The sequence below is a fragment of the Podarcis erhardii genome, assembly GCF_964252035.2.
Source record: "Podarcis erhardii genome assembly, chromosome: 12".
NCBI lineage: Eukaryota > Metazoa > Chordata > Lepidosauria > Squamata > Lacertidae > Podarcis > Podarcis erhardii.
The window spans coordinates 9,530,376-9,557,340 of record NC_138513.1 but is presented as its reverse complement, the minus strand read 5'-3'; the positions used below and the strand labels follow the sequence as shown (position 1 = coordinate 9,557,340).

At 43.1% G+C, this 26,965-nt stretch overlaps 1 protein-coding gene and 1 long non-coding RNA gene across 7 annotated transcripts; one reads left to right on the top strand and one right to left on the bottom strand.

Annotated features, from left to right (window-relative positions):
* Nucleotides 1-226: 226 nt before the first annotated feature.
* On the bottom strand, nucleotides 227-13,286 carry LOC309326097. 6 transcript variants are annotated; one of them, XR_014150139.1, is made up of 4 exons: nucleotides 13,184-13,286; nucleotides 7,699-7,829; nucleotides 4,981-5,121; nucleotides 2,981-3,123 (listed from the first exon to the last, which is right to left on the bottom strand). It is a non-coding gene; the product is annotated as an uncharacterized lncRNA (long non-coding RNA). The 6 variants fall into 6 exon arrangements; XR_014150140.1 differs by lacking the exon at nucleotides 13,184-13,286 and adding an exon at nucleotides 12,932-13,176; XR_014150141.1 differs by lacking the exon at nucleotides 13,184-13,286 and adding an exon at nucleotides 11,910-12,003.
* Nucleotides 13,287-13,345: 59 nt separating this feature from the next.
* XRCC2 (X-ray repair cross complementing 2) lies at nucleotides 13,346-23,085 on the top strand. Its single transcript, XM_081834550.1, has 3 exons — nucleotides 13,346-13,497; nucleotides 21,696-21,777; nucleotides 22,228-23,085. The coding sequence occupies exons 1-3, from the start codon at nucleotides 13,459-13,461 to the stop codon at nucleotides 22,935-22,937; spliced, it is 831 nt and encodes a 276-aa protein (XP_081690676.1). The 5' UTR covers nucleotides 13,346-13,458; the 3' UTR covers nucleotides 22,938-23,085.
* The last annotated feature ends 3,880 nt before the right edge of the window (nucleotides 23,086-26,965 follow it).

Below are 26,965 nucleotides of genomic sequence, written 5' to 3'. Positions count from 1 at the left end.
TGTAGTCAGTTTGTGCCAGGAAGCTAGTGGTCTGGGGTGCTCACTCACATCTGCACCACACATCCAGAAAATTCAGTGGGGAACAGATTAATAATGATAATAATTTATAACATCACAAATATACATACACATCCAGATATGCGTCAACTGCACATCTGGAACTACCTTACTAGATGGAGACAAATGCATGTAACCCAATCCAAGTAATGCCACAATCTCTGCATTCATGATTTTCCTTAAATATCATGCAGAGCTATTTACACACTCCTCTTTGAATCATTCATAATGCAGTCAGTAAGAGAGCTAGTGGGTGGCTACATTTGATCCATAGGTATGTCCAGCGCTGGTGACAGCATTTTCTCTGAATTTATAAAATAAATGTAGGGCAGTCAAGTATACTTTTTCTTACTAGTAGACGAAAATAAGCAAGTTAATGTCCCCCGCCCCTTTAAGAAATGCATCAAGCTCTCGTATCTTGGGGAAGAGGGAGGAATTCTCCCTTTTACACAAATTTAGCATTAAAGTTTCTAGACTTTTGTAATCCCAGTGGACCATATGCCACAATATAATATACATTTGATTATTTTCTTTTTGATCTTAACATTTGTAAGCCATAAATAATAGATTGCAAATGGAATTCTGGGAGTGAATTCATTTTAAGCTGAGCACTAAACTATTTGCAAATGTACTTAGGCAACAGTCCAAGAGAAACATTAAAAAATGTCAATCGGCTATTGGGAAGCAAAGTGTCACCATATGTTAGATTAGGAAATATAAATTATAAGTAATATCTGTCAGATCTACTAAGAGTAAAAGTAAGGAAAGATGTTATTAGGGGCTTAGGAAAACCTCTCTTCAAACAAGACCAGACTTTCTTCTGAGGATGGCTTCACATGCTGTGTTTGATACACAGAAAGCACTTCTGTGTAGGGTAATAAATCATGAAATATGAATGGGGATTGTGTAATGAATGTGACAGATAAACCCCAAAGCAACAAGCCAGCAGTGTTTGTAGAAAACAGACACTCAAGCTTTTGAAAGGTAATGAGTAAACTGCATTATTTCAAGAGCTCATCAGAATAGCCACATCAGACTCTTGACCTGGAAATCCCAGCTGAGAAGGTAGGTATAGCATAGTGTCTCAAGGATTCTGGCAACCCTTTAACTCTGGTTGTGAAAAGAGGCTGCTAAATAGGTTAAGCTTAGCCTGCTAGATTCCCTTTTCCTGGGAGGACTGTATTTTGTATAATTAAATATATGGTCACATACAGGTGGTTTGTTGCCATAGGGCAATGGTGGCCAGGTGGCGCCTTCCAGATGTTGGTGTTGTTTGACTTCAGCTCCCATCACTCCTGACCACTGACCACTCTCCCACAGGAGGTAATGATGGCCAGCAACTAGGATGGCTTTAAGAGAGGATTAGACAAATTAATAGGATAAAGCTATCAGCAGATACTAGCCGCGATGGCCCTGTTCTTCCTGCTTTTGGCCTGATCCAGTGTTGTTCTCATGTTTACTTTCTGGAGTTCACCATGTTGGCTATTCCTGCAACAGAAGCTAATCAGGTTTAAGGTGCTGGTTTTAACCTTTAAAGCCCTATACAGCTAGACCCTCGTACTCATGGGACCGCCTCTCTTGGTATGTCCCATGGAGGACCTTACGGTCTTCAAACAAAAATAGTTTGGAGGTCCCAGGGCACAGAGAGGTTAGGCTGGTCTCAACCAGAGCCAGGGCTTTTTCGGCTGTGGCTTCAATCTGGTGGAACACTCTGTCACAAGAGACTAGGGCCCTGTGGGACTTGACATCTTTCTGCAGGGCCTGCAAGACAGAGCTGTTCCACCAGGCCTTTGGCCAAGACACAGCCTGACCCCCTCCTTTGGTAATTATTCACAGAACTCTAGCCCAATGGTTGCCATCAATTTGATTTGAACTGTTTTTATAATGAATTGATTTTAGAATGTTGTATTATTTTACTGTTGTTAGCCACTCTGAGCCCGGCTTTGGCTGGGGAGGGCGGGATATAAATAAAATTGTATTATTATTATTATTATTATTATTATTATTATTATTATTGGTCAGAGAACCTTCTGAATGGGGGCTGGTCTTTCTTTCCCCCTTCCCAGGCTGGAGGTGGCATCCTCAAGGATCTGCGTGTGTGAAAGAGGACGATAGACTGGTAGTGCTGGAAATAAGTCTGAAAGAGACACAGAAGCAAGAGTCCACTGCTGTGGTTTGGGAAGGGCCGTAGCTCAGTGGGAGACCATATGCCTTATGCCCAGGTAGGACTGGGAGAGATTCCTGCCTGCAATACTGGACAGCTGCTTCCTGTCAGTGTACTGTGCACAATACTGAGCTAGATGAACCAATGGTCTGGCTCTGTATAAGGCAGCTTCCCATGTCTCCACCCCTATTGTTCTGCCCGGACACTGAGGTCCAGTGCCGAGGGCCTTCTGGCGGTTCCCTCGCTGCAAGAAGCCAAGTTACAGGGAACCAGGCAGAGGGCCTTCTCGGTAGTGGCACCCACCCTGTGGAACGCCCTCCAACCAGATGTCATAGAGAAAAACAACTACCAGACTTTTAGAAGACATCTGAAGGCAGCCCTGTTTAGGGAAGCTTTTAATGTGTAATAGACTATTGTATTTCAATATTTTGTAGGAAGCCACCCAGAGTAGCTGGGGAAACCCTGCCAGATGGGCGAGATATAAATTATTATTATTATTATTATTATCCCCCTGGAAAGCTAAATGGGGAGCAGGATCTGCTGCAGTATTCATGCTGTGAACCTCATGCTTATGGTCAGCCTGTATATACTTATGTGTAAATGAAACTTGGCCTCCCATAAATGCCTCAAGTCTCCAGTGACCTCTTTCCAGGAAAACTAACCCAGAGTGCATGCTGGAACCCCTGAAACTTCTCAACATAATGTGTGGCATTATGTAGGATATGACACTGTGCAAGAAATATTAGCTCAGCCCAGGAAGTTCACAAATATTTTTGACGATTGCAATACGCCAAACTCCCTTAGTTTTTGCAAACAAGGGAAGTAGAATTTTCACCTTTGCATCTTGCTTCACATACAAAAGAGTTTCCCATAGCAGTTGATTTCTCATTAATTGGTGGCACCTGTTATAAGAAAAGAGATCAAACAGAGCTCACATGGAGATGATGAAGCAGAAGCAACCATAAAGTCCAGTGCAATTGATTTTCTGCCTTATGTAAATCTAGAGAGGAAAGTGTTGTCGGATCTAACTGTCATTTTTGAGCTACTATCGTCCATTATAAAATGAAGGGTTGCTTTTTTGAACGGAGAACTGCTGAGTTTAATGTGGTGTTTTATCTTTTGTTTGTTTTGATCCATCAATATATTAATGGGCTTTGAACACCGAATGCATTTTAACACATTAGCCATTACAAAGCGAAGCCTTCTTCCATAAGTTATACAGAAACTCACAGGTAAACTTTTGAAATTATGAAATAAAAGGAAAGCCTAAAACACCAACATGCAAGTCCTTCTTCCTCTTGTTCTTGCAGTTTGATTCTATTTAGAGCTTTTACAAATGCTATCTTGTTTAGTCTCTTAACAGGCTCTGTTATCCTTCTCACAGTAGACAAAGCTAAGATGAACTTTGGGAGCAAAAAGATGAAGGGGAGAAAAATTTACCAGCCAATTGAGAAAAAAAATTTCAGGATGCACCATAAGGCAGGGGGAGGGACATTTACCCATCTCAGCTTCAATCTATAATACTGTATAGTGTTCAGAATTTAAAATATGTATTTACAGCGCAATCCTAATTGTGTGCACTCAAAAGTAAGCCTTATTAGATTCAGTGAGGCTTACTCTCAGGTAGGTGGGGCTAGGCAGCCTTATTTAAGGTATTGTTGCACACCACCCCAGCCCATTATTATTATTATTATTATTATTATTATTATTATTATTATTATCATCATTATTTGCCTCAACCATTCTGGGCAGCTTCCAGCATATATAAAAACATAATCAACATTAAACATTGAAAAGCTTCCCTACACAGGTCTGCCTTCAGATATCTTCTAAAGACTCCAGCTTACCCAAGGTTCATGTTTCCTTCTGGAAAATGAGGTGCAGTGGAGACTGTATTGTTTTATGATACAGTATAAGGTATATTTACATATATATATACAACCTGAGCCTACGAAGGAGGGGCTCATAGCATTGAAACCACAAGAGAGTCATACTTCTCCCATAGCCGCAGCAGCCTTAGATTAAAAAAAGACACCAGCCATGGTTCTGCCTCTCTCCAGCTTGCCGCGTTTTACAAACTGTCCTTATTTAACTCCAGCCCACATCATCCCCAACTGCAATCTTAAACTCCCCACTTTGCGGTCTCTCTGCTATCTCAGAGCTCAGGGAGGGGCTCTACCCATTTGCTGGCTGGCACAGAGTCTCTGCTTTGATGATGGCCCATCTCCCTGTGTTTGTTCTTTGTTAATGGCTCTCTCAGGCGATCGGCTGAACACGGGAATCTATTAGGAGTCTGACTTCCAGTTTAATGCTCCACATGTTGATTAAATTCTAACACCTACCAAATCCAGGAATTATGGATGCCTGGCACCCACAAACTCATTAAAAAAATTGTATTACTTACGTCCTGCTTTTCAGTCAAACCTCCCAAAGCAGTTTACGAAGAAATATTAAAACAACTCACATTGATTAAAACTATATAATAAAACAGCCAAGACAACCTAGGTGGGGGAATGGACTATGTGAAACTTGGGCTGTGTAAATACTATGCCTTTAAAGTTCCTTCCCGCAAAGAATTCTGGGCAGTACCTACCCCTCACAGTTACAATTCCCCCCACCCTTCGCAAACTACAGTGCCCAGAAATCTTTGAGGGAAGGAATGTGTTTTTAAAGGTATAGTGTGTACACACCCTAGATTTCTCATCTGGACAACATGTTCCTTAGGTGGTGGCGATCGTGGGAGGGAGAAGCCATCTCACCTGGAAGCTTTGCAAGTAGGTAATGGGCAGCTTTCTGTGCTGTCATTCCCATCTTTCTCTCTTTCCCAAAATGGTTCTCAGAAGCCCTACACTGGCAGTTGCAGGATGGAGAGGCCATCTTCCTCATGTTAAAAGGTTCTCCTAGAACATTGTATTAAGTGGCAAACACATTCCAGCATTAGGTCCAATCTTAATATATTCCAGAGGGTCTGGGACAACCCAGACAGATGGGCAGGGTACAAATAAAATAATATTAAAGTTAGTAAGCATGTAAACATGGGCCACTTCCTCCATGATGTAGAGGTAAAAATATATATGAAAGGGTAGATCATACACCATGTATTCAGACCAGCCTTTGGTGGAGAAAAATAGGCATTCCTGTGCATAGGATTGCAGCAATAATGTAAAACAACTAAGCCACACTTGACCCAGTGAATGCAAATACACACAAGTCCACACAACAAGGCGATTCATACTAGGGCAGTGAGCATGTGAAAATAAATGCCCATTGGTTCGTGTGGGGGCATTTGTTCCCTTTCTCCCCAGCTCCTGCAGGTATCGCCCACTGGCTTCCACTTTGGATTTGCCCCATTGAAGGTAAACAGATCAGGAGGAGGGAGGGTGAAACGGACTATAGAGATGAGGTGGAGCGGCTGATAGAGTGGTGCAGAGCTAACAACTTGCTCATAAATACAAGGAAGACAAAGGAGCTTGTGGTGGACTTCAGGTAAATACACACAAGTCCACACAACAAGGCGATTCATACTAGGGCAGTGAGCATGTGAAAATAAATGCCCATTGGTTCGTGTGGGGGCATTTGTTCCCTTTCTCCCCAGCTCCTGCAGGTATCGCCCACTGGCTTCCACTTTGGATTTGCCCCATTGAAGGTAAACAGATCAGAAGGAGGGAGGGTGAAACGGACTATAGAGATGAGGTGGAGCGGCTGATAGAGTGGTGCAGAGCTAACAACTTGCTCATAAATACAAGGAAGACAAAGGAGCTTGTGGTGGACTTCAGGAGACAGAAGAGTAATGTCCAGCCACTTTTGATTGATGGGGTGTGTGTGGAGAGGGTAACAACGTTCAGATTTTTGGGTATTGAATTACAAGAGGATCTGTCCTGGGGTGTCAACACAAGGGGGCTTGTGAAGAAGGCGCAGCAGAGACTGTACTTTTTGAGAATCCTAAGGAAAAACCATCTTCCGCAGAAACTGCTGCTTGCCTTCTATCACTGTGCCATTGAGAGTGTGCTCACTTATGGCTTATGTGTGTGGTATGGAAGCTGTACTACCCAGGACAGGATGGGGTTGTGCAGAGTTGTGAAGGCAGCAGAGAGCATTGTTGGCTGCCCACTTTCCACCTTAGAGCAGATTTATGCCACAAGGTGCCATAGGAAGGCACTGGACATAGTAAAAGATCCATCGCATCCTGGTCACTGTCTCTTCGAGCTCCTGCCGTCGGGATGGAGATACAGGACGATGAAGACAAGAACAAGCCGTCTCAAGAACAGCTTCTTCTCCAGAGCGATCTCGGCCCTGAATGGGAAACCTGGACTTTGAAAGTCATCTAATCTTCCTTGCTGTATTATATTGTATTGTTTTAATTAGTGTTTTTATAGTTGTTCTGATTTTGTGTGGAGTGCCCTACCTGGGTGGATGGAGCAGCCAAGTAAATTTCGTTGTCCCTGAGAGGGGGCAATGACAATAAAGATATTATTATTATTATTATTATTATTATTATTATTATTATTAATTCAATGGCTGCTACCTAAGGGAGCTAGAACAGTCTCATGTCATATAAATCGGGGTGGGCAGATGTGTCAAACCAAAGATGAATGTTCCAGAAGCTTTGCGAACGCCATCTTGGCAGTCAAGATAACCCCACAATTAATTGGTAGTTGTTGTAGCAATGAGCTCATACGTACTTATATTCACTTGCTTTGAGATAAGCTAATTGGTGTGCTTTGATGTTATCCTTGTGGGCTTGGGGTGCTGGGATCTGAGCCCAGAAAGGGGAGCTATCTGTAAGGTTTGGGTATTTGCCACCTGTGTGTCAGGTGGAATAACAGGTGCTGCTTTGTGTATAAAGAATGGATGCACATTTGCTTGGGCACAGACAAGCCATCTCCTTGCTGCAGTGCCATCCCTTGTCCACAAAGACTAGGCAACCTGGCAGGCTTCTTTAATATGCCTTTAATAAAACACTAGAACTGGCCATTCTTCTGTTTTTGGCATCCTTCTTTGGTATCCCTGCACCCACCCACTCCCACACGCCCTGCTTTCGGTCTACGGTTTGGAACAGCAGACTTCAGACTTGTCAGATGTGCTTTGTTTAGTTTTTTACTAGAACCGCAGAGCCAGGTGCAAAAGACATATCGTTGAGAATTAAAGAATAGGGTGTCTCTGAGCACACTAGAAGCCTAGGAATTTGTTTGCAATACCAGAACTGAAGTGCTTTCACACAAAAGTCCATTGCTGGGCGGCAAACACACGACTTCCCTCAAAAAACCCTGGGCACTGTTGTAGCTTATTAAAGGTGCTGGGAACTGTAGTTCTGTGAAGGGTAAACTACATTCCCAGGCTTCTTTGTGGGGCATTCATGTGCTCTCAAATACCTCATTTCACTGAAATGATTTCAGTAGCCTGAAAAGTCGTTTCTGCCATTAAAGAATTGTGAGTCATGCATTTACGGTATTTCATGCTATGAAAGGCACACTTACCCAGAAGTGTTAAAGAAGTTCCCTTGTTGCTGCCTGTAGTGCAAAGCTTCACTTTCATCAGGCTTCTCATCACAAACGACCCACATTTGCTGTGTGTGACTCATGGAAACAAGTGTCCCTCTTGGCCCGAGCTTGTGGGGAATGACATGTAATCTTAGTTAGAAAATGAGCAGGGGGAAAATTCACAGGCAGCTTCTTCTGCCCTCAGGCTGCTATTCAACTTTAAACATTCCCTTCTTAAAGCACAGCCCACATATGCCTTCCTTATGCAGCATAAACTGGCCTGTGGGGGTGCTGACTTGAGCTTACTAAACATACTCCTCATTTTGTAGTATGAAGGACAACATGGTGAGTGGAGGAGGGGAGAGATGTGAACACCTATCAAGGATGCAGGGAGCATTATTACGGTTTAAGTTGTACAGAATGCAACCTGCAGGTGCTGTTACAACACAGGCAGCGCTGACAGTCAGGTTGTGTATCCACAGCAGTGACCAAAAGAGGAATGACTGCTGGGAGGAGCACAGACAGAAGAAACTCCATGGTGCATCTGCAGCAGTATAGCCGTTCATCTGCCCCAGCTGCAACAAAACATGTCTCTCCTGTATCAGTCTCTATAGCCACAGCAGGTGCTGTCTCCTGAGACAGATGGATGTCAACATGCCGAGAGCTGTGGGGACCGCCCTAGACTTTGCGCATAGGAGTGTGCCAATCTGAACTTTTCTGGAAATTACTGTAGATCATGGCATGAGTAAAAAGATTGGCATAACTTAATATGACAGGTGGCACTAAAGGGTCGTGGGTGGTGCTGTGGTGTAAACCACTGAGCCTTGGGCTTGCCGATCAGAAGGTCGGTGGTTCAAATCCCCGTGACGAGGTGAGCTCCCGTTGTTCGGTCCCAGCTCCTGCCAACCTAGCAGTTCGAAAGCACGTCAAAGTGCAAGTAGATAAATAGGTATCGCTCTGGTGGGAAGGTAAACAGCGTTTCCATGCGCTGCTCTGGTTTCGCCAGAAGTGGCTTAGTCATGCTGGCCACATGACCCGGAAAAACTGTCTGCGGACAAATGTCAGCTCCCTCGGCCAGTAAAGCAACATGAGCACCGCAACCCCAGAGTCGTTCGTGACTGGACTTAACTGTCAGGTGTCCTTCACCTTTACCTTTAATATGACAGGAGAGACCTTACATTATGAACTTCCTTGAACCCTGGTATCTGCTGTAAAACCAGGCCTGAGATCTGCTATCAGGGATTGTCTAGCATCTTCAAAAAGCATTCATTTCCTAGGGTGGTGAAGGCCAGGGCAAGCTGATTGTGCTTTATTTATTTATTCAAAGCATTTGCTCCCGTTCTTCAGCCAAAAAGCTTCCCAGAGCAGCTTACATACAATCAAAACAAGACAGTCCCTACCCACAGGCTCACAATCTAAAAAAAAACCCAAACATGACACACAAGGGGAAAAGGATCATAAAAATCAAAACTCAGGCATCAGTTTCTAAACAGTTATTCCCGTAATGACCAGCTGGCACAGTTCAGGGGCAGGAACTGCCTGATGGAGCTGGGGCTCCAGCAAAGCTAATGAAATGTACCTTCTGCTTCCTATCTCTCCCACTGAGAAGATAGGCAGCCTGATGGAATGGCTGGCCCCAGATGTCAGTTCAGGGAAGAGCAGGCCTAATAGAGAAACATACTTTCCCCTGGTGAAGTCAAAATCTCTGCATCGATACATATAGCTGCAAACAGGCTCTGCATATTTTCGTTGGGATAACATGATTATAATATACCTATGTTTGCATACGCCCCATGAGAAAGGCTGCTGTCAATAGTTAAAGAAGTCCTCTTTTTCTTACATGGTTTAAAGAGCAAAAGACATTTAAAATGGCAGTTAATTATAACTGGCATCTGGGTGAGCAGCCATAGAAATAGGATATTGCTACTAGCCTTTTCCTATATCTGCAATAAGAGATCTTATGCAAACAAGCTGCTTCAATTTGCCATCTTTCTTTTACGCTTTATGGTTGATTAGTCTGAGCCGTTTTGGCTGGTTTCCACTGTGCCATTCTTCATGCATCATGTTTTGACTGCGGCTTGTAGTTTTATCTTTCTAGCAATCCAATCTCGTCTCAGTCGCATCATGGTGCAGATGGACAGCATAACAAGGCCTTACATTGATTCAGAGTCTTGTCCATCTAGTCTTTTCTGTTTCTGATGCTTGAAATCCGTTTACTGGAGGTGCACTCTGGGGCATGGGGGAAGTTTGAACCTGGAACATTTCTGCATGAAATGCATGTACTCTACCTACTGCTTTACAACATCTCCTTTCTATCGTATCTTAAAACAAAGTTGGTTCCAGAAGAGCTGCAGTACTGCACAGAATGGAGGGGAAATCCCAAATTATACAAACACTTCACATTACATGGAGAGAACTTGCCTAAATTAGATTAAATATACACTTCTGCCCATTCCTTTCCAAATTTTCCATTTAGTAATGATGACTAGAAACTTCTTCTTTAAAGAATGGATACTTGTGGTTTTACAGATTCAGCTGCATGCCAGGTTCCATAGTATTCACAGCTGGGAAAGAGCTCTAGCTCAGGAGTCAGCAACCTTTTTCAGCAAGGGGCCAGTCCACCGTCCCTCAGACCATGAGGTGGGCTGGACTATTATTTTGAAAAAATAAAATAAAATAAACGAATTCCTATGCCCCACAAATAACCCAGAGATGCATTTTAAATAAAAGGACACACGCTGCTCATGTAAAAACACGCTGATTCCCAGACCATCCGTGGGCTGGATTGAGAAAGCGTTTGGGCCGGATCTGGCCCCCTGCTCTAGCTCAATGCTAGAGAACATGTTGTCACACATGGATGCTGCCATATTCAATCTCTTGCTTCTGCGGTAGGGCTAGGACTTGTCTTGGACACCATGGACAGCCCCTGCCAGGCAGTTTAAAAAATACTGAGCTAGGCAGACCCAGCACAATAGTTTCATGTGTTTCTAGATTTGTACCAAACCATCCCCATGGACCTTGCTCTCTCCTTCTTTAGAGAAGAGCTGTAGCTTAGTGGTAGAACATTTGCCTTGCATGAAGAAAGTCCCAAGTTTATATCCCCTGCATCTCTAGGTACCTGCCACCTAGCAGAGGATATGGATGATACAGATAATTCTAAATGCTAGTCAAATCTGTCTGCTTTGAGCGCCTCCCATCTGAGTAACAGCAGGGATCATCATTCCATATGGGTTACCTCTGTTAGTGTTAAGGGTCATCTAACCATGGTGGGGAATGGAGATGTTACTTAGCAACTAGGCAGAGTGGCCTGATGTTCATGAAGGTAACATGCACTCTGACTGGCTGTGTAGTTCTGAAGGAATCTTCTCCTCTGTATGTTTGGTTGAATGTCTCCCTGATACGTACAAGGCCTTAAGTAAGAATGATAAAAAACTTTCTCCTCAAATTACAGTTTTCATTCAGTTTCAGCAGAGTGTTTTCAGGATTTTCTTTCCTCTCTGGATTCTGTCTGCTTTATTTATGATACTTTGCTAATTAAGGGGTGGGGCTGAAGATGCAGAACCTGAGGTAAAGCTATTCTCATCACTGTCCCAGGAATGGCTACTCCTGCTCAATTTTTCTTCTATCAAAGGCATAGGAGCAGGCTCAGTAAAACAGGAAATCCTATTAATCATACCCAGGACTCCCTCTCAAAAATAAAATCTTATATATGCCTAATGCCTCATGTTAAAAGTTGCAGCTGGAAATCTGATTGAACAGGTGCTGTTTATTTCAGGGGAAATTACACAGTCACACATAGAGAGAAATTGGAAATATCTCCTTCCCTGTACAATAGTCCATGAAATGATTGCTTTGGTTCTTGCAGTTCCTCTGCTAGACAAAGGTAATTGTATCTTGGTTCAATTACCTTAGTAATTTAATGTATGCTCTCTCTTGGGATATTAAGAGGATTAATTTGCTCTTATTTGCAAAGTGCTTAAGGATCCTGCCATGGAATGCACCATGAATGCAATTAAAAGGAAAGTGTGTCTTTATAAGCGGCAAGAGAAATACGAAATATGATTGATCCTCCCCCCCCCCCCAAAGTTCTGGTCAGGCTCTTGCCTTGCTGCTATTCAACATTTCAGGGCTTTTACTTGTTCACACTAAGGCTCACTTGTGACAAGTTTTAATTCTAAACATTTGAATACAGTATGCCCGCAACTTACATGGGGATTATGTTCTGGGGATCACGCCTAAAGCCAAGTCTCAACCCATTGGGTTCAATGGTGAGTGAGATTGCCATAAGTCATTTTTCCGGTGGCAGCAGCTCCCCCCCCCCTTTTTTTGCCACACACCTAAAACAGAATGCACAAAAATTAAATGTGCATAAATTGTGGGCTTACTGTATGCACCTAAAATGGAAATCGTACATTTATTTACTCATTTATCGCACTATGTTCAATGGGTTTTACACCTCACGTAAGTTTGCTTAAAACGGTTTTTGGCCGAAATCCTAACAGCTAATCTGAAGTACAGTAAACCCTACTGAATCCAGTGGATTTTACTCCCGGGTAAATAAGTGGAGACTAAGACTTGTTCGAAATGGAAGGAAGTGAGAGATTTTACCTTCTTGGGCTCCATGATCACTGCAGATGGTGACAGTAGTCACGAAATTAAAAGACGCCTGCTCCTTGGGAGAAAGGCGATGACAAACCTAGACAGCATCTTAAAAAGCAGAGACATCACCTTGCCAACAAAGGTCCGTATAGTTAAAGCTATGCTTTTCCCAGTAGTGATGTATGGAAATGAGAGCTGGACCATAAAGAAGGCTGATCGCTGAAGAATTGATACTTTTGAATTATGGTGCTGGAGGAGACTCTTGAGAGTCCCATGGACTGCAAGAAGATCAAACGCATCCATTCTTAAGGAAATCAGCCCTGAGTGCTCACTGGAAGGACAGATCTTGAAGCTGAGGCTCCAATACTTTGGCCACCTCATGAGAAGAGAAGACTCCCTGGAAAAGACCCTGATGTTGGGAAAGATGGAGGGCACAAGGGGAAGGGGACGACAGAAGACGAGATGGTTGGACAGTGTTCTTGAAGCTACCAGCATGAGTTTGACCAAACTGCGGGAGACAGTGGAAGACAGGAGTGCCTGGCGTGCTCTGGTCCATGGGGTCACGAAGAGTCGGACACGACTAAACGACTAAACAACAACAAGAAGACTTGTTCGTATGAGCAAGCCCCACCGAACATAGAGTGATTTCCGAGCAAACACGCCAAGGATTTCACTGTCAGGCTACTGAATTCAGGTTACTCGTGAGTAAGCGCGCGCGGAACTGCTGGGCACGGCACGAGCAACCAGCGTGCCCGCCCTGCAGAGCGGGAGGTTGCGCACCAAGCAAGACTCCCGCTTGAAATGCAAAACATGAAATCGAAACCCTTCGGTCGCATTGCAAAAAGAAAGAAAAAGAAGCCTCCACTCAGGAGCACTTCCATACACGCAGCGGGAGGTGCTCCAAACTGGAAAGCGTCGGAATAATACACTGTCAGTCAGAGACGCGCCCGAATTGCGCATGCGCGAGGCAGAGCATCAGCGAAGGAGGCCTGTAATGAAGTTGCCTTCCTTTTCGCCCCACCCCTCCACCTCCAGATCCGAGAAGAGCGCGTGCGCGGCAGTTCCGGCGGCGCTTGCGCGCCGAAGTATGAGGCCGTTGGCGCCTCCCTCCTTTTACGGTTATGAGCTGCCGTTGCTGCGGGTTTCCCTCCGCGAGCGATGACTGACGGGCTCGGGAAGGCGGAGTCGGGCGCCCAGGTGAGGCAGAGAACGACGCACGCGCACGCCCCCTCCCCCGGCCACTCTTTCGCGCTGAGGGGAGCGGGGGGGGGAGGGTCTCTCCCATTGCCTCTAGCGGGGGGGGGAGGGTCTCTCCCATTGCCTCTAGCGGGGGGGGGAAGACTGACACAACCCAGCATCCTGTTTCCAGCAGGGGTCAGCTATGGACGCTGTCGGGAAGTCCTCAAGCTGGGCTCCTGCCTCTTCCCAGTCACACACACACAGTGGTACACAGTCTTATGAAGGTGAAAAGTAGAAAAGAAAACAGAAAAAGGCAGCCAACGATATATTTTTAAAACCTTCAGGAACCTTCTCCACAGGATAGTTGATGGTAGGTTACCTTGTGGAGGTGTGCAGCTGGAATAGGCCTTGACACTTGGAAATTTTCTAACCCATCTTTAGGCTCTCACAAGGCGGCTTATATGAGCCCCTCACACGATTCTTGTTTCTTACCTGTTTTTCCACCTGCATTTCAATGACGCCTTCCTTTCTAAAACCGAAGGGTGGTATAAAAAGACTTTAAATAAACTGAGGATAAAGCAACAAACAAAAGTTTGTGCATGTTCACCCAGCAGCTGCCTTTGGACTGCCATGTCTATGCTTCATAAACTGAGATGTGGGCCTGATTCTCTTGGCCACACTTTTCTCCTCGCCTGCATGACCCAGGAAGCAAGACTTCAGTTAAGTGTTGTTTGCCATTATGTCTGAAAAGGAAAGCTCTGGTTAACGGCTTCCAAACAACCCTGGATATAAAGCCCTAGTTTAGTGTTCCTTGCTTGGACGTCATTAACCAGGAGCATTGGGAAACCATAGTTAACTGAAGACCTGTTTTCCTGTCTGCAGCTTGCAGCAGGGAGGAGCAGAACACCTGCCTTGCAGGCCCTGGAGTTCATATCTTGGCTTATTAAGGTGATTGACAGCCATCCAAACACAGCCAGAATCTCCTACAGACTGTCTCCAACCAACCTCACAATCAGCAGCAAGCCGGCCCGGTAGACTTCTCTGGGAAGTGGTTCCATAAAATAAGGTCCTGGATATAGTATTGCCACATTTTTTCCTATCTTTGTGTCTTATGTCATAGCAGCATGACAAACAGATTTTGAGGCCAGGAAAAGCTCCACCCGCCTAATTAAGTAGTCAGGGGAAAGCATCGTAATGACAGGTGAATATGGAAAATGTGAAGCATTTGCCCTGTCAATGCCGTAATGGGCAAATTTCTGCCAGTCATTTATCTTCTACAATCGCTTCCAAGGGGTGGGGAGGAAGATGGCAGGGCCAGGTTTACAAGATGCTGCTGAGTCAGTGATAGCACTATGCAAACCTAACTTGACACACACCCTGGTTTCAGGGTGGCAGTTGTGAGCTCTGGTCCCTGGTGGCTGTACCAAAACTTGGGGAGGAGCCATGACTCAGTGGTAGAACATTTGCTTTGTATGCAGATTCAGTCCTTGGCATCCCCAGGCAGGACTGTCTGCAGTCCTGGATAGCTGCTGCCAGTCATCATAGGCAGTACAGAGCTAGACAGACCAGTAGTCTGATCTAGTGTGAGGCAGTTCCCTGTGTTTTCAAATGATAAAGAGATTTGACTCTTCTTCTTTTTTACATAGAATCATAGAATCATAGAGTTGGAAGAGACCACAAGGGCCATCGAGTCCAACCCCCTGCCAAGCAGGAAACACCATCAGAGCACATCAGTACATATAGAACTCTACAATTCTATTGTTTGTAGATTTCATATATGTCTGAAGTGCATTTGCTCCATAAATGTGAAGCTGTTACTAATTTATTTAGGGTATTCCATATCCTACTTGAAAGCCCCAAGAGGTTCTCAGAGTGGCGGAGAAAAAGTTTGTACAGTACAACTGCATCCAAAAAGATTAGCACATATAATAAGAAATAACATGGCGCCAGGTTTTTTCAGACTTTTCTTGCCGTCATTCTTGGACTTCCCACTGAGGAACTCTAAGGCGAGTGGGTTGAGCCGCTAGACTTCACTGTCCACAATGAAGCCAAGTACTCCTTTGGCCATTGGCAGTTCCCAGGCAACAGTTCCCAGCAAGGACCTCTGACCTTGCTCAGTCCAAGATGGAGCCAAGTCTTCCTGATAGATGCCAGCTTCAGAATACAGTAAAAGCAACCCCACTCTGAGCCTTGGGAACTGCTGTCTTCAGTACAGAGTGGCTCCTGGGGTACTCTGAAATTGGCAGTCTCTGTTTTCCAAAAGTTTATATAACCATCAAATGATTATTAAGAAGAGTACCGTATTTTTCCTTCTATAACACGCAGATTTTTTTTCTCCTAAAAAGGAAGGGGAAATGTCTGTGCGTGTTATTGAGCGAATGTGTGGTCCCTGGAGCCAAATGGCGCGAGGGGAGGCAAAAAAAATCAGGCAAAAATCAAATTGCGCGTCTCGGAGAAGGGAAACCTGAAAAGAGGAAGCGGCTGCTTTCCTGCATTCTGCCTCAGGGTCTTACTGCCCACCCACCTCTGTTTCCTTGCTGTGTTTGCTCAAACGGAACAAAGAGCAGGGAAAGCCCCTCCCCTCCAGGCAAGCAGAGGGGAAAGCAGAGTGTCATCTCTGTGCTCCGTGCTGCTGAAAACATGCAGGAGGGAGAGCGAGAGAGGGCGCGCGAGCTGGCTGGCTTGGGTGGGTAGGTGAGGGAAAACTTTTGCCTTCCTTTCCTCCCTCCCGTTATACCCCTCTCCTGCATTCTTAGCCAGCTGCTTCTCTGCACACCCCTTTCGTGCTCCTTGTCTGTTCTGTGTTTTTCCTTCCCTCCCCACTTAAAATGTGGTTAAAAAGCATGGATCCACATGGATCCTCAGGATCTTTGCATTGGGTCAGCCCAAATTCACCATCAGATCACATAGCATGTCCATGGCTACAGCCTGTCCCCCAAAAATCACGCACCCACTGTTGCCTGGGGCTGCAATGGTGCAAAAACGTGGTTACAAAACATGGATCCACATGGATCCTCAGGATCTTTGCATTGGGTCAGCCCAAATTCACCATCAGAGCACATAGCATGTCCATGGCTACAGCCTGCCCCCCAAAAACCACGCACCCACTGTTGCCTGGGGCTGCAATGGTGCAAAAACGTGGTTACAAAGCATGGATCCACAGGGATTCTCAGGATTTTTGCATTGGGTCACCCCAAATTCACCATCAGATCACATGTCTGTGGCCACAGCATGAAGCACAAAAATGATACATCCACTGTTTAATTCAGAATGTTTTTTCCCTTGTTTTCCTCCTCTAAAAATGATGTGCGTGTTATGGTCAGGTGCGTGTTATAGAGCGAAAAATACGGTACTTCATTTCTGTTACATCCGAGTCCCATTTTGACTATTTGTCCATGTCTCTAGTGTGCTGTAGAGGTTGGACTACAAAAGCCTTACTTTGGTCCGGTTGCTATCTTAGCCTGGGCCACCTCACAGGGCTGTTGTGAAAAAATAATGATGGAGGGGAGAGAGAATGCTGTGAAGTCCTTTCAGCAACAATGGGATTAAATAAAAGCTGGGGGTGTTCTTGCAGTGGAATTTGTTAGGTTCGTAAAAATTTCAAACTCTCTTTGGAATGGATAAAAAATACAGTATTTAATAGTCCATTGTAGGGATTAATATTTCATATCCTAACAGTTTGGCTTAAGACGGTTAGCACAGAGGCTGGCTTTTGTTGACTTTTTCTTTCTGTAAAACCGTTAGCTGACTCCCCTGGGATGTTGCCCATCGTACACAGCATGATGCTAAATGGCTGCAGTTGTTTTGCTTTAAAACCTAGAAAGTAAACATACATCAGAAGCACAGGTGCATTAGTACTTAAATTATCATAATAATTTGCATGCGCTGTTCTCCAGATAAGCACCTGCTGTTATATGAGAAAAATATGTGAACCTTTATTATAATATAATCGTATTTAGCCTGTAACAAACAGTGAGTAGGATACTTCTTGAGAGTGGCTAGCAAAGGGGAAGGAGGTAGAACAGCAGCCATGGAGTTGCATAGGAAGCTGTCTTGCACTAGATCAGACAAAACAAAACAAATTCCTTCCAGTAGCACCTTAAAGACCAACTAAGTCGGTTCTTGGTATGAGCTTTCGTGTGCATGCACACTTCTTCAGATACATTCCAAAGATGGGAATGCACACGAAAGCTCATACCAAGAACTGACTTAGTTGGTCTTTAAGGTGCTACTGGAAGGAATTTGTTTTGTTTTGACTATGGCAGACCAACACAGCTACCTATCTGTAACTAGATCAGACAAGTTCAGTATTATCTACTCTGACTGGTGGTGGCTTCCCAGGGCCTCCTTCACATTACCTGCTTCCAGATCCTTTTCATTGGAGATTCCAGGGACTGAACCAGGGACCTTCTACATGCTAAGTGTCTGTGCTATCACTAACTAAAGCCCCTCCTTCAGATAGTCTGTGCAGAATGTATTGGCTGTGAACTCAGATGTAATGGTTTCCATATAGGTATGTAGTTTACAGGTCTCCTGGATCCATTACTGTCGCTTGTGACCTTGGTGGCACAGATGGCCTTCTATCAGCTTCAGCTGGTGGCCTAGCTACACCCCTATCTGGTCAGGGATAGCCTAACCTTTGTGGCCCATGCTCTGGTAACCTCTAGGTTGGATTACTGCAATACATTATACGTGGGGCTGCCTCTGAAGACCTTTCAGAAACTTCAGCTGGTGCAAAATTTGATGGCCAGGTTGCTCAACAGAACAAGGTGGTTTGAGCATATAACCCCAGTCCTGGGCCAACTGCACTGGCTCCCAATTAGTTTTCAGGCTCAGTTCAAAGTGCTTAGGACCTGAGAACCTTAAGGTCTGCCTGTCCTCATACAAACCAAGCCAGACCCGGTGCTTGTCATCCAAGGCCCTTCTCTTTGCCCCCCCCCCGAAAGGTTCAGAGGGTGACAACATGAGAATGGGCCTTCTCTGTGGTGACTTCCCATCTTTGGAATGTTCTCCCCAGAGAGGCTCGCATGGTGCCATCATTAGATGCCTTTAGGCACCAGGCAAAAACATTCCTCTTTACCCAGGCCTTTGGCCATTAAATAATCTATAGCTTCTTAAATATTTTTTTTGGGGGGTGTTATCATGATTATTTTATTGTTATGCTCTGTATTATGTTTTTCATTTTGTGCAATACACTGTCCTGGGATCTTTGGATAAATAAAATAAAAAATAATGAATAATAATGAAGTGACTGTAACCTTTGTCCCTTAAATCTCTTAGACACTGTGAGGACCCCCTCACACATACTGTACATCTCCAAATATATAGAAACAGATAAAAAGAAGAATGAGTTGCTCTAGTCTCTTACACAGACGATATGAGTGTGCTGTTGTTGTTTTTTTAAAAATTAATTCCTGTTAAAATCATAATTGTAATTAAAAGTAGTAACACATCATAAAACCAGCAAAGTATCAGTCACAATTTAGGGGAAATTAATCCAGCCCCACCTCAAAGGGATTTTGATATATTTAAAAAATGAAGTCTTGAATTTAAAAAAAAAACTATTACACTAAATAAAATGTCATTCTCTACCTTTGTGCTAGCTAAGACACAAACAGATACAGCTTAGGTTGAATGCATTTATCAGGAGGTTTGTCATATTCAGACACTGGCCCCTACACATCATCCTACAAAATCAAAGTGTAGTTTTTACAGTTCTTTTGTAACATTCTGGTATGTGATGTTTCCGCTTCCACACTTGTCTTTGTGTCTCATATGAAGTATATTTGCTTGTGCATTTTAACTTTGGTTAAGTATTCTATATTCGTTTTGTTAATCCTAGATTCTCTCTGTGTGTGGGAGATACACTGGAATATGTCATAATTATTTGCAATATTGCTGCTTTAAACTGCTTTAAAGGTCTTCAGTACCTACCTTCTTATGCAGAAGATTGCATGAGGAGTAGAACTTATATAATAAAATTGCAGATTGACTATCAAAATTAATGCAAATTAAAGAGTGAAATCACCTTGGATGCAAGACTATGAGGGCAGAATATTCCCCAGTATATAGTGCCTAGTCATGGTGACTATGTTTTGTGTGTGTCTTTCTCCTCGTACTCCAGGACATTTGTGGTATTGATACAAAACACACCATTAAATTGAGAGACTTGTCCATCTAACACAAAAATCCATATTGCATTAGGCTCCCTGGCTGTGCTGTCCATGAATTTCTTGGTAAATGTCATGAAGCTTGCAGACCAAAATAAATGGCCTGTTTGTATCTAGAAAGCTTCAACATAAGACAAATGGGCAAATAAAGAAGAAAGATAGTTTGACCTTTTCTTGACTGCCTACATGCATGTGTTTCAATCTAGCCTGCACTTGGAACCAAAGCTGCTTTAGTTGACCCAGTTGGATTGTCATTTTCCTTGACCGAAAAGGACTGGACAGTACAATTCTCTTAGTCTTTCTGTATCACTGAAATTTAGGCACAGCCAACAACCAGATAAGGTGAGACCACAATCTTTTCTGTCGGGGAGTAGTAATGGAGGAAGATGTTTTATGAAAGTCGTCAGGTTAACAGTTCCTCTACCTTGCTGTTAAGTTTATCTGTCTGAAGTTACAGAGAGATCATCTGGAGCTATTGGCACACTGAGGACCCTCAAATATATATTTTTCCCCAGGTGGCCCAGATGGAAGAGGACAAACAAGCAGCAACTCACTCTAGGCAGGATGGAATGGGATTGTTTAGGGATCCTGGGTGTTTAGGAAAGAAAGTTGTCCAGTATTTATCTGCATCTTCATCCTTGATGAATCCTATTCAGTGCTTAGGAGCATTGCCCGATACTCTTTTTAGAAAATGTGTTGGTGGCAGTGGATTGAACAATTGTTTTGCCAGCTTTGTTTAATATGTAGACTAACATTTGCTGGACTGGGGGAATCTAGCAACCACCAGGCATGCCTTTGTTACACTGAAGGTCCAATGTGTCATAATGCCTTTTATGCAGGACATTTGCTGTCAAAATGCCTGGAAGCTAACAGCTGGTGCAGAATGTGGCAGCCACTTTCTTGATGGGGGGGGGGGAGCCATATACATACATGCTGCATACTGAACAAAATGCATTCCCTGAAAACCATTTGTTAAACAAGCATTCGTATAATGAGTCCACATTTCCATGGATTCCTATGGGAGTATTTCTAATATGTAATCTCCTGCTCCCTGATTTCTCCAAGCTCTCTCCCCACTCCCTACATGCATGGTTTCTGCCAAAAAATGACTACTGCTAACCAGCAAACCACAAACAAGGAGGTGGGCAAACTTGGATATCTGAACCTGCAGCATGTATAGCAAGGTTTGGACATCATTCTTTTCATTTGGATAACTGATTTTTTGCATAATGAGCAAGCAGATAGCAGGCCCTGTGTGTACATGCTGGTCTGTGCTCTGTTGATTTTCAGATTCAATTCAAAGTGCTGGCTTTGAACTATGTAGCCTGGCTGGGCCCAATCTGCATTGGACAGCCCCACTCCCTATATAAGACTTTCCATCTTCTGTAATCAAGAGGATCCTGGCAATAGCCATCTTTAATCAGGAAGCTAAGATCAGTGGGGAAATGCAGCAGGGCTTTCTTAGTGACCTCAACACTATGGCACTCACTGTTGCAACTCAAGAGACTTACCTCAGCACTAGCCTGCAAACTTTTAAAAATCACTGTGGTCATATTTAGGAGGAACTTGCAATTCTGTATTTATTTTATGTCTGGTTTAATATCTCTCTTACTCTAACACTTACCATTGATCCATTATATGCTAATACAATATAATAGAATGTTGCTTTTGGAGTATGAAGACTTTATTGCTGGATTTCAGATTGTAACAGGGTTTCTTTTATAAGCTGCTTTAAATAATTTTGGTGAAAATACATAGAAATCAACCAAAATAGCAAGTTTTATTGAACTGACTTCACTGAGGATACAGTGTATTCTGTTTATGCATGCTTTTCTGCCCACAGGTTTTTATTTGGATTCTATAGGTGGTGCCATGTCTAGAAATTTAAAAGTAATTGAGATATACTTTTAATTGCACATGCAGCAGTGCAGTTAAAACCAGCTGCTGGGAAGCCATTGAACTCACACTAAGTTTTGTGCACAATCAATACATTTAGCTTGTTGACTCATTAATTTCAGTAAAGTTGACTTTCTCTTTGTTTCAAAGCTTCTTGCACGACTTGAAGGCAGAAGTTCTCTGAAGACGCTTGAACCTTGTCTGTTTGCTGATGAAGGATATCCTATTCATGGTAAATACATACACATCCTTAAAAAAATTCACAGTAATAATTGTCTTGGCATATTGGAAGATAAATGGTAAACAAACAAACAAATTAAAATTTATGCTCCCCATTTTCTTTTTATCTTAGCTTTGGAAGGGAAAGTTTTTCTTTCTTGCTGCCTGAGAACAAATTGGTTGGCATGAGTGTGTGTTACACACATCAAGAAAAGAAAATATATTCACTTGCTTCTCAGAAGTGTAGCTGTATTGGTTTGTTGTATTAAAATAAAATAATCAAATCCAGTGGGGCTTGCTTCTAAATAGACCTGCGTAGGATTGGGAATTTGATTGTACTGAAAAGTTGCACATGATTTCAGGTAGAGGTGTGTGTGTTAGCTGAAAGCTGAGCCGTTTGAAAGGTGTCTTGAACAGCAAATGCCTTCCTAGCTTAAACATTTGCTTCTTCGTTATTAAACAGGAGATATTGTTGAATTCCATGGTCCAGAAGGAACAGGAAAAACAGAAATGCTCTATCATCTTATTGCCCGCTGCATTCTTCCAAAATCTGGTGGTGGCTTGGATGTTGGTGTGCTTTTTATTGATACAGACTTCCATTTTGACCTGTTGCGTTTAGTGACTATTCTGGAGCACAGATTGCCCCAAGGCACGGAAGAGATGATAAAGCAGTGTCTGGGGAGGTTTTTCCTTGTTAATTGCAGCAGCAGCCCTCAGCTGCTTCTTACTCTTTTCTCTTTGGAAAACATGTTTTGCTCTCACCCTTCCCTGTGCCTCTTGATTATTGACAGTATATCAGCCTTTTACTGGATTGACAGAGTCAATGGAGGGGAGAACCTTAGCCAGCAGGAAGCAAACCTAAAGAGATGTGCTCAGTTCCTGGGGAAGCTTGTAAGAGAGCACCACTTGGTTTTGTTTGCAACAACTCAAACAATCATGCAGAAATCACTGAACACATCTGAAAGTTCAGGAAAACACCACAGTGAAGCAGATATGGACTACCGGCCTTACCTCTGTCAGTTGTGGCAACGGCTGATAACTCACCGAATCTTTTTCTCCAAGCAGTGCCATTCAGGCACCACAAAAGGATTTTCAATTACTGCTTGCCATGTAAGAAATAACAGTGTTGTAAAACGCCCATTTAGCATTACAGAATGTGGGATCCAGTTTTGACAGTGGACTGTTTTTTAAAAGTAGACTATAATTTGACACCGCAGTCAAGTTAGTTTTTTAAAAACTTGTGCCTTTTTTAAAAAAAAAAGGTTAATTTTTTTATGCCAATATTTTCTAAAATGTAAATAATAAAGATTCAGGATTGTCAGACTTTGTGTCATGCAGTATTGAAGCCTTTAAAAAGAGACCTGCCATTCCAAAAAACATCATTTATCCATAATGTCTATTAGCTGCTTTTGAAATGGAAGCGTAGAAATGGAAGCTTTTTTGAAACTGAGCACTACACAGTTGAGCTTGATTCTTTGTTATATAAGTGCCTTAGTTGACACTCGGCACTGCACACATTTGAACTTAATAGGAAGAACATAAGACAAGCTTGTTGGATCAGGCCAGTGGCCCATCTAGTCCAGCATTCTGTTCTCACAGCAGCCAACCAGATGCCCATGGCAAACTCAACATAAGCACAACAGCACTCTGGCCACCTGTGATTCTCAGCAACTGGCGTTTAGAGGCATACTGCTGCCAATGGTGGAGGTAAAACAGCCATCAACGGGTACACACTAAGGTCCCACCCCACTCACCAACTGCTTTTATCCAAATTTACCCTTTCAGATGGGGTTAAATTGGGTTGCTTACTTTTGGCCTGTAACTTGAGTTGCAGTCCTAAAGAGTACTGAAAAACTATGCATGCAATGGTAGAACAAATAAAGTCACTGTCCTGCATAAGATCCAAGTAGAACATTTGTGTTTGGAATGTAGCATGCAACTCATCAAAATTCTGGCAGACCAGTTTCATCTAATGAGAAATGACCCGCAGCTCTGGCAAGAAGAAAACCATATTGAATCAGTAAAGCAAATGCTAATTGTATTGGCTTTGGAAAGCTTCAAATCCTTCAAATCCTTTGCGAAATAAACTGTCTTCTGCATTATTTACAAATCTAGTACATACAACAGCTCCAAAAAGAGGAAGGTTCTCAACAAACATGGGCAGTAGTTCAGATGACCTTCCATTAATTGATGGTGGAAATGTATATTTTTGACTGCTCAGTGTGTATCGTGTACGTTAATATACTGCAACCCTTGATAGGTCGGTTCTGTAATCTACATATTATGGATGGAGTGGATGAGATCCCCTCTTGATAACTGGCTGAACAGGAAGGTGCTGTGGAGTGATTTTGAACAGGAATTCATAATTTCCCTATGAAATTTCTATTATGGACTAAAAAGAAAAGCCATCCACTAGATTTTCTTTTAATAATGATTCTTGATTCCATACTCAGACTTAGGGATAAAGTTAAGGAGCTATTAAACCCTAGATTTTCTTAATTAACTACTTAAATTAATGATCATAAAGTATTACTACCTTGGTCCTGTTGTAAGATGATTTATGAAGAGACTGTCAGAAGCTTGAATGAAAGGCACTCTTTCATTTCTTTTAAGATTAGATCTTACTTGACTCATGAATTGAAAGTTCATCATATGGAGCATTCTGCTAGATCAGACCAAAAACCTATCCTGTCCAGCACCCTGTTCCCCAGAAGTGGTCAAGGTGCTTAGATGAGTCCAGCCACCCATGTATATGCTTGACCCTTTTGGCAAAAATACTGGAAGATAAAGAATATTGAGTTTTTTCCCCTAGAACATCAAAATTAATCCTCAGCTTTGCTAAATCAAAGACTGCCATGTTTCTCCTTGTTTCTGCTGTCTGTTTACTCCAGAAACCTGTGTGTTTCATTTAAGGGCCAGGACAGGTCTAGACTATAAGCCAGTCTCCAGTTTCTTAGAGATGGGGAGCCCCTTGCCTGCTAAAGAGTTCTGGAAAATTAAAATGTCTGTCAGATTTTTACGAATCCCTGGTCCCTTTAAATTTCCCTTTTGCCTGTGGTCCAGAGAGCCATGCTGAAAGACCGTATCATCCTGTTTTACTAGTTTGTCTTTTTGGACCAAGCACCTTCCATCATTGGTTTTGGCCTTGGGAAAGTATTTGCATACATGGCTCCCGAGCCCTAGCAAAAAAAAAAAAATGTTATCTTTTTATTGTCTACCCTATAAATTATTTTCACTGTGTGTTTGGGAATTGTAAACATGATTTATTTTTTAAATGAAGAAGAAGAAACCAGAAATTTGGTTATATTCATTAAAATGGCAATTAGCAAGCCTGTTATACTGGAGCTCTTGGACTGAAAGAGGCATTACCATGGCAGGAATTCTTCATAGTATGCCAGCTGAACAGGTTTGTGGCTTAGGCTGCTCTGTCTGTGTCAGCCCCCAAAAATATTTTCACAGCCTATATTTAAGGGTCTCTTTGTGTCTCTGTGTCTCTTCCACTTCCACTGAGGGGAGTTTGCTTAAATATTTTATAGCTGTGACTTCTGCTGCTAAAAGAACAAGTTAATCTCCACTGCATTTTTGACCTGGAGGGGGTGCGGATACTAGTGCATATTTGGTGCAAACTAGAGGAGCGTTACTCTTTTCCCAGGTGGAAACACCATGCCAATTCATCTCTGAGTTAAGTGGTGACTGAACTGCAACTATTTTAGGTCTCGAATGAGCCGGCATTGCTCATCTGCAAGCTCTAATGCACCTCTCCAGTGGATGCCATTCACATGTCGTTATTTAATTAATTAACAGCTCCGTCAAGGGAAGCCAATAATGAGTCCATTAAAGCTTTTCTTTCCCCCCTCTCCCTCCTTCCCTCCCCTCCCCCACTTTCCCCTAAAAGGTAACTAAATAACTTGGATGGTAGGAACATATGTTGCACTCTGTTTCCTCCTTCGAGAGCGCTTAAAAGTGCAATCTGTTTACATTTTGAGCAATTTTATTTTATTTTAAATCCACCTAACTCAAGCTGCCTCTGCTCCCATTTGGAATGCGTTCTGCAGAAAGCTGGTGTGAGTCCTTGCTCTCTAGAAATAGCAAAGGAGCCTTTTCTTGGTTCAAGTGCCAAGCCCCTTGAAAGAGCCTGGCAGTCTCAACACAGTTCCATCATGCCATATGCAAGACTGGTGCCTATTACTACACCAAGGAGGAAAGAAGAGAGCTCCTTGCAGTAAGTAAAATACCAGTGTCTTTCCAATAGCTCGAGGGAGTTGGTTCGCCCAGACCACCAACACAAATGAGAGCTCAGATATATGGTGGGGAGAATCGAGGGACCTCAGTCTTACAGAAATGATCTGAAAGAAGCGCCTTTTGCTCACATAATGGCAGCACTTCATTGATCACAGTCAAGCCTCCAACACCTTGTGGCGTGCAGTGCTTCAGTATCTTAGGGTGGCTCACCATGTGCTAGACTGCTTTTGCAGTTTCAGACAGGCAACAACAAAGGTCTACCATGCAAGGCTATTGGGCTTCAAGCCACAAGTTGAATCCCTGCTGTGATTCTTCCCTGTCCTTTGTTGCCCCATATAAACTTTCTCTTTTGTTAAGATACAGTATTTTCCTTTGTGCAACAGATCTATGTGTGACTCTCAGACTCCGTTCCTCACTCTGCCTTTGCCTGCTATTGCTTTCCTTTCTGGCTGTGCAAGTTTTCCTGGTTCCTTGGCTCCACCACTCTTGTTACCTGCTTTCATGCATGCAGGCCTTTTGAATCTGAGCTCCACCTGCTCCCATGCTATGGAATGACCTCCTTCTAGAATTATAGTGGGCATTTCTGGTGCTGATGATCTGTCAGTGGGAGCACTCCTATTTGCAAGGGCATTTCCAATTACGTTTTTTTAGTACTCAATTGAAATTCATAGACATCAGAGGCATTTCTAATACATATTTCTGCTTTATTGCATTGGTTTCGTATTGTAAACATATTCAGATATCTGAATATTCAGATGCATGGAGCAAGCTTGTTTTCTGTGACTTCAGGGGGTAGGATCCAAACCATGGAGTCAAATTGCAAGTCAGGAGATTCCAACTAAACATTAGGAGGAACTTTCTGGTGGCAAGATCTGTTTGAAAGTGTAATAGACGACTGTTTGTTTGTTTGCTTGCTTGCTTGCTTGCTTGTTTTCTATACTGCCCTTCATCTGAAGATC

Coding starts and splice junctions, on each gene's coding strand:
- XRCC2 (XM_081834550.1), top strand. CDS start 13,459: ATGACTGACGGGCTCGGGAAGGCGGAGTCGGGCGCCCAG. Junction 13,498..21,695: donor AGGCGGAGTCGGGCGCCCAG/GTGAGGCAGAGA, acceptor TTTGTTTCAAAG/CTTCTTGCACGACTTGAAGG. Junction 21,778..22,227: donor TGAAGGATATCCTATTCATG/GTAAATACATAC, acceptor GTTATTAAACAG/GAGATATTGTTGAATTCCAT.